At 40.3% G+C, this 9,501-nt stretch overlaps 1 protein-coding gene across 2 annotated transcripts; it reads left to right on the top strand.

The window, feature by feature from the left end:
• Positions 1-2,744: 2,744 nt before the first annotated feature.
• Positions 2,745-4,469, top strand: nkx2.2a (NK2 homeobox 2a). Of its 2 annotated transcripts, none has more exons than XM_077579566.1 (2): positions 2,745-3,346; positions 3,581-4,469. In XM_077579566.1, the coding sequence occupies exons 1-2, from the start codon at positions 3,082-3,084 to the stop codon at positions 4,135-4,137; spliced, it is 822 nt and encodes a 273-aa protein (XP_077435692.1). In that variant the 5' UTR covers positions 2,745-3,081; the 3' UTR covers positions 4,138-4,469. The 2 variants fall into 2 exon arrangements, with proteins under 2 accessions (XP_077435692.1, XP_077435679.1); XM_077579553.1 differs by having other exon boundaries at positions 3,554-4,469.
• The last annotated feature ends 5,032 nt before the right edge of the window (positions 4,470-9,501 follow it).

Raw genomic sequence — 9,501 nt, 5'->3', positions numbered from 1 at the left:
CTTCTGCTGAAAATGAAAACAAGAACGTTTTTGGAAGATGTTAATAAATACATTGTATATTGTATAGGCTAATGTTTGTGTATTCACTTATAATGGGCTCGTAAGGTCCTAAGAGCTAAACACTATTTTCTTCTAGAATAATAAAAACAAAAAAAGATCAACGTGTATTTTTTTTTTTCATTATTAGTGCACAAATAAGAGGCTCATGCTGGAGAGCAGCAGATCTGCGCCCATGTTTTGTAGATGCATCTGCAGCGTGCATGGAGGCCCTTCTTTATCTCTCTGTTTCACACACACGCACACAATGCCAACACAACGCGTAATAATGTCAAACAAAAGAATTCATTTCAGGACACTTTTATTTCATCAATATTCATTTAATCCACCAAAATTTGCAAAAACATTTGAAATAACATACGTATATTTGTTTATTATTATTATTAAATGCAGATGAATCGCGTTGAGTTTATTAACTAAGTAAAACCCACATTATTTGATGGTGGTAATAATAATAATAATAATAATAATAATAATAATAATAATAATAATAATAATAATAATAATAATAATAATAATAATAATAATAATAATAATGATGATCATGATGGTAATGATGATGATGAATGATGAAAAAAGGGAGAAGGGAAGTTGAGAGTCAGTAGTGTTTGAACTCGCATTTAAAGTAAACAGGTAAACACAGCAGATAGTCCTTCCAAGTGGATAAGTCCACTTAGCCTCCATGTGCACTTTTAGCTCATCTTGCACAAACCCTCACGAGACTGATCAAACATGCACTACCACCCCCCTCTCAACCCCAGAAAAAAAAGTGCTCCTCTAGTCCGGTGTGCTGCAACTACTTTTGCCACCCTCTTGTCACGGTGCCACACACACACACAAAAGCAAATCTTCGTGACATGGGCCGATAAGCCTGCGTGCACTAAACTCGGCCTGATCTGGCTCAGCTCACTTTTGGGGGTTAAATAAGTAACAGTCAAATGACATCATGCAACTGGGCCCGGTGTGCTTCTTAATGAGGCTGCAGCTGCTCGCGCGGGCCAAAATGTCTCTCAGGGTGTGTGCCCTTGTCCAACACACATGTCGGCTTTAGCTCGGTGCAGCATTACTTGGTGGATCTTGTCAGCCACCTCGCTCTCACCCAAGAACCCGCTCCAGTTTGTTTGTCCATAAAAGTGAATAGAGCCTTTGTGGTGATGATGCTGAGACGTGAGAATAATTCTATTTGTGGAATAAAAGGCCTGAATGCCAGAGGTGTAAAATAGATATAATATAAAGTAATAAATTATAGGTTAAAGACAAATTGCACATCAGACAATATTAATAAAAAATAAAACAGGAAATTTGTCGAAAAGTTTTAGGATATGTGATATTATTATTATTATTATTGTTATTTTTATTATTATTATTTATAATAATAATTATTATTAATAATAATAATAAGAAGAAGAAGAAGAATTACCACCATTAATAATAATGTTCATTATGATAAAAACCTGAATACTATGATAATGGCTATATAGGCCTATGTTTACATTAAAGTCGATTTGTTTCACGCCACTTTCCGCCCCTAAGTTTTGACAAGTTTTCTATTGTGTGTGCGCGCGCGTGCCCGTGCGCGTGCGCGCGCGACCCGGAGGACTTTCCTTAATACTGTGCAAGGATCCATGGATTGAATGAAGAGATAGTCCATTGAAAGCGGTTGAATGCCATGACAACTAGGAACAAGCTCAGATTTATTCCAAACAGTTGGAAAGCATTGTGCGCGGGGCGTCAATCATCTATTATTTGGGGGGCCTGAAATAAATGCAAAAACTGCAGCGGCACAAAAGCTTCCAACAGGAGCCGGACATTTGTCTACATTTCCGCCATTGTCTGCAGCTTAGCAATCGGTTTGTATTTGTGTTTGCCCGGGTCCGACCACCCAGGATGCGGCCGCGGGGACTTGCTGAAAACGGGAAACATTGTCACCCACGTCACATACTGGATGGCGGGCAGAGGGAGGAGAGCGGCAGGAGAAAGTCTGAGGGGAGGAAAATAAAGTAACCAACAATGATAGTCACCTTTTTAGCAGTAGAAAAGACACAAAAAGAGGCTTTACACACTCGAAAAACAAATATTGGGATGTGGTGCCAGAATTGAAGAGATTGATTCGGTCATTAAAAAAAAAAGTTCTGTAAGGATATATTTTTCATGTGTATTATTATTATTATTATTATTATTATTATTATTATTATTATTATTATTATTATTATTATTATTAATCAGCTCATCGTCTGTCCACTGAAGGGAACAAACAAAGCCTGTTTCAACCTCTTGTCCTTAAGCCTTGGCCAAAATATTGACTGAAAATGTTTACATAAATTACCCCTTAATATTTGGACAAAAACAAACAAATGAAAATAAACGTATAGCAAAATGTACACAAACGAAGCGTTTGTATTGAAATATCGAGCAAAGAACAGTGAGTCGAAAGCTACTTAGAGTTTCTTTGTATGTAAATAGGGAGTAAAAAAAAAAAAAGGCCCTCCCCGTCTTTATAATTAATTGACACGTTATACCACTCATCACGCGCTGAAGCACCAATGGTAGATGCTCGGATCTCCCCAAAACCCACAATTTCACATCTGCAAACACTGTCTTCATCCACTTGACTCCTAAGACCCGCCCACACGTGGCCAACCTTTCGCGTGTTTTAACGCTTTTTCGCTGCAGGTTCATGTGTGCAGACCAACCTTATATGGACGGATCGGACAAGGTAATGGCTTATTTGCCTCCCGCACCCAGCAGCAGCACCGCCACTGTATCCATGAGCCGCGCGTAGCACTTGAGCCACTTTGGCATCCCTCACTGGACTCTCTGAAACCGAACCAGAGCGACTTCTGCAGGCGATGCTCGCCCACAGCGAAACCTCTCCATAGCCTCGACTCTCCTCTTTCCCCTTCCAAAACCAGCTCAGCTTCTCCTTTTTTCTCCCTGTGTGTGTCTTCTCAAACAGCGGATTGTCTGACAGAAAGGTGCTGGTGCTGCAACTTTTTTTTTTGGTTGGTCGCCCCCCACCAGAATATGTCGTTGACCAACACAAAGACGGGCTTCTCTGTTAAAGACATTTTGGACCTTCCGGACACGAATGACGAAGAGGGATCTATCACCGGGGCGGAGGAGGACACGGAGGGCTCGGAGAGCACGTCCACCACGAAAAGCACGGGAGTTTTGGTGAAAAGTCCCCTGGAAAACGTGCAGAACCTGCCTTTAAAGAACCCCTTTTATGACACGAGTGACAATCCGTACACAAGATGGCTCGCCACCACGGACAGTATTCAATATTCATGTAAGTAGAGGCTAATTATCTTGAAGAATTGCCAAAGATTTATTTAGAGGCGTTGATGGCGCTTTATATTATAACGCTTGTTTGGAATTCGATTCGATATTACACAATGCACATTTGAACGCTTGACTGACCACCCGCGCGTGCATGCTTGCATGTTGAAATGTTTTCTGAGTGTCTTTTTTGGAGCCGGCCATAACATTTTGACAGTGTTCCTCCCGTTTCTCGCCGCCGCAGTGCACGGCCTCTCCGCGGGCTCCCAGGACTCGGCCAAATCCCCGGAGCCGTCCGCCGACGACGAATCGCCGGACAACGACAAGGAGACGTCCAGCAGCGGCGGCAGCGACTCGGGCAAGAAGCGCAAACGGCGGGTGCTCTTCTCCAAGGCGCAGACCTACGAGCTGGAGCGCCGCTTCCGGCAGCAGAGGTACCTGTCCGCCCCGGAGAGGGAACACCTGGCCAGCCTCATCCGCCTCACCCCGACCCAAGTCAAGATCTGGTTCCAAAACCACCGGTACAAGATGAAGCGAGCCCGGGCCGAGAAAGGTATGGAAGTGAGCCACCTCCCTTCCCCCAGGCGGGTGGCCGTGCCCGTCTTAGTCAGGGACGGGAAGCCTTGTCACACACTTAAAGCTCAGGACTTGGCGGCCACTTTTCAGGCCGGGATCCCCTTCACGGCGTACGGCGCGCAGTCGCTCCAACACATGCAGTATAACGCGCAGTACGGCGCCGCGGCCACGCCGCACTTCCCCTCGGCGCACCACTTGGTGCAGACGCAACAGTGGACTTGGTAAGGGACGCGATACAGACAGACACAGACTCGTTTTTTTGGGAAGGCACACTAGGCAGTACGCAAACCCACACACGAAACGAAAGACTCCCCCCCCCCCCCCCCGCGTAGTCCACGCACTATAGTACCATCTTTATTCGGGGCTCATGTGTGCACCGTGTTTACATGTTTTCGTTAAGAGAACTGGCTCCCACCCTCTGCCCCAAATAGAATTTATCGAGAATGTCAATGCTCTTCTTGTGAACATTTTTTTTTTGTAAAAGTATGTTGTGTGTTGGTTGTAGATATTTTCTCTCCCCTTTGCCCCCCCCCCCCCCCGTGTTATTATCAGCACGTACGAACCACTTTATAATTATAGAAATGTTAATTTCTTGCTTCTTTTATGGACCGAAAAATATTTATGGCCATGAATAAACACTGGCAACTTTTCAGATCTCGTTATAATTTTGTTTTTATTTAATCTTTAATTATTTGGTGACAAATGCGTAAATTAAGGAATTTAATATCACGCCAAGTGCGATTAGTTCTCATTCGATTTTCTTTAACGCGCGCCTATCACATTTCAAAAACACATACACTAAGCCTGGCAGACAATGGGAATATTTCTTCTAAATCCAATCGCCCTCAATATAAATCTTGAAGTCACTCGTGAAATGGGAGCGAAATCCACTCACTTACGAGAAGAGGGCTTCTCAACACAAGAAGCTTTTATGTCAAAAGCTCTCCTTTTTGTTGGATCTGCAACCGTCCCCGGCCTTGTGCAAGCCGGAGCAAAAGCCGTGTAATGCAATAAACGTGTTGTTATCTTGTTAGGCGTTTGACTTGCAGACAAGAAGAAGAAAATAATTGAATATTTGGCTGTCATCAGGATGCTCGCAATTTAATACATTCCATTTAAATGTAAACAATAATATTTCCAGATACAATTCCCGCCACATTGCTGTCCCAGGCTATGTCTGCAACAAATTAGATTTAAATGTTTCTTCTTTAAGGTGCGCGCAGGGGAAAAAAAGACTCCCACGGTAGATTATCTGACTGCAGTCAATATCTTGAGTAAATATGATGAAAAAAGTCTGCATTTCGTTTGCCCCCTCCCACACACACATGCACACACAATATCCCAGCAGATGTTCGAGCCGCCCATATCATCACTGGGCAAACAGCTAAATTGGACACATTTGCTAATTATTTACAAAATGGCGTCTCAAGGGGGCTACTGATTTTGGAGCGTTTGTTCGCACGGCACATGATGCACTTTAAGGTGAAATAACTCCGGGTCGTTTTTGAACTTTCTGGCCGCATGTAGACGGATATTTGCTATTATTTATAATTGAATGACTATATATTTAAAAAAGAAAAAAAAAGAAAAAAAAGAAGGTATTTTGTTGGACTCTATTATTGCACAATACAGTACAAGGCCAAGCCAAGAGACAAAAGGCCAGGCTCGGTTCTGGTGCATGTTGGAGGCGTGCATGTTACCAAGCAGCGGCGTAGAGATGCAGACAGTGGAAAAAGAAAAAAGAAAAAAAGAAAGAAAGCAAGCGTGTCAGAGTTTGTCGGTGGTGTTCAGAGTCAGGGAGATGCATCTTTGGGCTTTTTGTGCCGCCTGTCACTCGGTGTCATTGTGATCTTTTACTACACACGTCGCATCCCATATGGGCAGCTGCATGTGCTCGGACAAGGAGGGCTGGGTGGGGGGGGGGAGATCTTTCACAAAACCCAAATTGTGTCAAGCTTTCAAATAAACCATTGTTGTCTCTCCAAGAAAAACGAATTAAAAATTCGTGCTATATCTATTCTGGTCGGCCAAAAGAAGAAGCTCTATTCACAGATAACAGGGAGTCCTTCTTCCTTGATAGAGCCGAGCCAACAAGAGCCCTCTCATTTCTGCTCTGCCTGCTGCATCCTCCTGTTTCCCAAAAGTCAAAGGCTGATTATTGTCTCTCCTCCAAAGCGTGTAACACAGCGCGAAAAGTATTTTTAAAACCGGACACAGTTCTTCCTTGTTTGCCTTCACTCTTCGCTGCCTGTATTGTTTGTTTTTTTTCACCCTAAAAAGCAATTCATTCGCTAATTTTCTGACGGTTATCTTCTTCACTTTTGTGGGTGTATGAAAATAAATGAGATTAAATGTGTTAATATTGTCCTCTGTCTGACATATAACACAAATATTAGTTTCTGCTTAAATGCAGCTAGCCTATTATACTGTTAGGAAAAATATTATTAAACGTATTATTTAATGAATGCGAATTTACAGAATAGAGAAAATAAATAAGGCCGAAAATCTTTTAAATAGCTATAATCCATAAAGACAACAAAAAAAATAATCTTTGAATGTGATGAAGGTCAATCTATAGGCCTAAATCTCACATTTTATCTATATTTTTTAAATCTTAAATTGGATTCTTAAAAACAAATATAACGCCGACCCGAATTGATCTCAACATATTTCATATTGTTTCGCACACTCACAAAAAAAAATGCAAGTGAGATTTATTGGAGATTTGGGTGAATAAATGTTGAACGAACATTTTTCTATGCGCAGTTCAAACTGCGTGCATAACACTATTGTCCATATAACCCGGGAATACAATACTTGAGGAAATACGCACTTGGAACACCGTGAATCTTTGTCATCCTGCCCATTTGAACCCCGACACGAATCTTTTTTTCCCCCTGTCACGCACATCGCCAAATAAACGAGGATTTCAAAGCTATATATGAAGCGACGCTTTTTTTTTCATTTAAAGGAAGCTATCTGGGTTTTATTGCCTTAAAGGAGATCCAGATTAGATTTGCTACAGTGCTGATATTAAAAAGAGAGGGAGTGATGGAGGGCGGAGGCAAGAGTGGTAAAGAGTTTTTGCGCGCAAATGCCACAAGATGGCAGCAAAGGTCTTCAGTTTAGTTACCTTTGTATGTCCTATATTATAAAATGTAAGTTTATCTAAATTTGCAATTCATATATTAAACCCCATCTTTACCAATTTTTTTTTCAAATTTGAAAAACAATTGCCACCAATCTTTTGTTGGATTATTGGGTGCAAATATTATATAAGAAATTGAATTGTGTGAAATGAAGAGTCAGAGTGGGCAGTGAACAGTATACTTCCACAGTGAGGCGCAATAGGATAGAGGGACAAAAATGCTGCAGCTTATTTCACTCCAGTGAAAGTGAACAATGGCGTTGAAGTGTGGTCCTCCATGGGAAGTCTTCACTCAGCCGGAATCCAGACCAACAAAGAGAATATAGATATTATTTGTCTGTAATATATATATATATATATATATATATATATATATATAGATATATATATATATAGATATATAGATAGATAGATAGATAGATAGATAGATAGATAGATAGATAGATAGATAGATAGATAGATAGATAGATAGATAGATAGATAGATAGATAGATAGATAGGCCTAGTCATTGTCTATCATGTTACAGACAAATAATAATGGTTAAAAACATCAGAAAAAAAGTGTGTATGCGGCACGTTAAGATGACGTCAAAATAAAACTATGCCCTTTTTCTTGTGTGATGTTTGTGTGAGCAGGTGCCAACAGGGGGCCTCATTGAGTTAAAAAAAACGCAAGAGCAGGGAGGGTACATGGAGAGACTCCAACATGATAGTTCAAAGCTTTCCGCTGAGGTCAAGAAAGACTGAATACATATTCAAACTCAACAAAACTGAGGGGCAAGACATGTAGCGTTTCGCAATCTCGTCCAGGGTTCCCCTTGTTTGAACGATGAATACATATGGGGAAAGTCAATGACTGACTTTTCGAAGTGCAGGAGGAGAAGGTGCGCGAGTGTCTTCGACATGAACACGTCACATCGCCACACAAAACGGAATGTGGGAGAGGACGTTGCAGTGTGTTTGGATCGACTTGACGTCAAGCAAGAAGAAACCAAGCCCTGCAGCCATGTGGCGCCTTTGACGGCATTTTATATGACGTCCGCATCGGACAATAGCATTGTTTTGACGCCAAATTTAAAATATAAAATAGACATTTTAACATAGTTCAATATTATTTAAAATACAAAAAATCCTAACACACGTATTTTTCTGATTGATGAGATAAAACGTTATTGTCAAAACAGTTCAATGTTGATCAGCCGATGCAAAGAAGCACCACGAAGCCACAAAAAATATGAAGCTGGTTATTTAGAATTAGCATATGTGATTAGGGCAATTGTTCAGAAGCAGGGTATCAAACTTCACATGACTGGCATAGCACAACCGATGCTTCATTTAATTATCGGTTCTGTACCATATTTCATATGGTAATATTATTTGTAGGTATATTAATTGGGTAGTGCTTTCCATTTAAATGTATGCTAGCTTTTCAGTTTTAAAAGCTAGCAGTAAGAATTAGGTTTAATACTATAATTATATTTAAGACTATGTTTACTTTGGAAAATAATGATGATCATTTGCCACTATTTTCTGACAACGGTATGGACTAAACCAAGAAAGGAATCATAATTAGTACATGGAAAAATTAACAGGTCAGTCATCTACTACGAAAATGATCATTATTTGCAGCCGTGGTAATTAACTTGTATTTGACATGCAGTTGAACCAGAAGCAGCCTCAGAAGTGTGCATCAAACTAGTAGCCCTTTGCATTAATCAGTACCCAAGAAGTAGCTCTCAGTTTCAAAGAGGTTGGAAAGTACAACAAATCACTCCCTCTCATGTGATATTGCTTAATTGTTGTTTATCTGGTTTTGTTTACTCTTTAGTTAATTCTGAATTAAAAAAAACAATCATAGGTTAAGAATCAGTGATCACAAAAGATGATTTTACAAGAAACTTTAATGCAAATTTTATTTTTGTTAAATTTGACTATTTATCAATGGATAATGAATCCATTCGATAGTGACAACACTTATTTCTGCTCTGCTCTCACCCCCTTACACCAAGCAAAAAATATTAGACTGTCAGAGACGCTGATGCTGCAGTTCCTATATGACAGCATTAGGTGGAGGTTGAAGTGCTGCACATGACTAGCAGCCAGCTCACAGGGCAGTTTTGTGCAAACAGAGTGCATGTCAAGGTTCTTGACTTTGCTTAATGTTGAGATTAGAGAAACAGCAGAGTCTGCAAAGTGCACGGACATGGTCAGGTTGGAAACTAAGAGTTTTCTTCTCAGCAAATTTATTTACATCCTAATTTGTTCTCCGAGTATAGGGTGTGATCCGTATCACGATTCATAGGTCATGACTCAATTAGATGCCAATTAATCCCGATATATATATATATATATATATATATATATATATATATATAAATGGATTATTGTGATTTTTTTTAACTTAAATAAAAAAAATACTAATCAGTAAACTTGTACATGGA

Source organism: Vanacampus margaritifer, chromosome 1 (genome assembly GCF_051991255.1).
Source record: "Vanacampus margaritifer isolate UIUO_Vmar chromosome 1, RoL_Vmar_1.0, whole genome shotgun sequence".
Lineage (NCBI taxonomy): Eukaryota > Metazoa > Chordata > Actinopteri > Syngnathiformes > Syngnathidae > Vanacampus > Vanacampus margaritifer.
This window is presented reverse-complemented; position numbering and strand designations above follow the sequence as displayed.

Excerpts from the sequence above, each read along its gene's own strand:
- nkx2.2a (XM_077579553.1), top strand. The coding sequence starts at position 3,082 with ATGTCGTTGACCAACACAAAGACGGGCTTCTCTGTTAAAGACATTTTG. Across the intron at positions 3,347-3,553 it reads GGACAGTATTCAATATTCAT|TGTTCCTCCCGTTTCTCGCC; the intron begins GTAAGTAGAGGC and ends ACATTTTGACAG.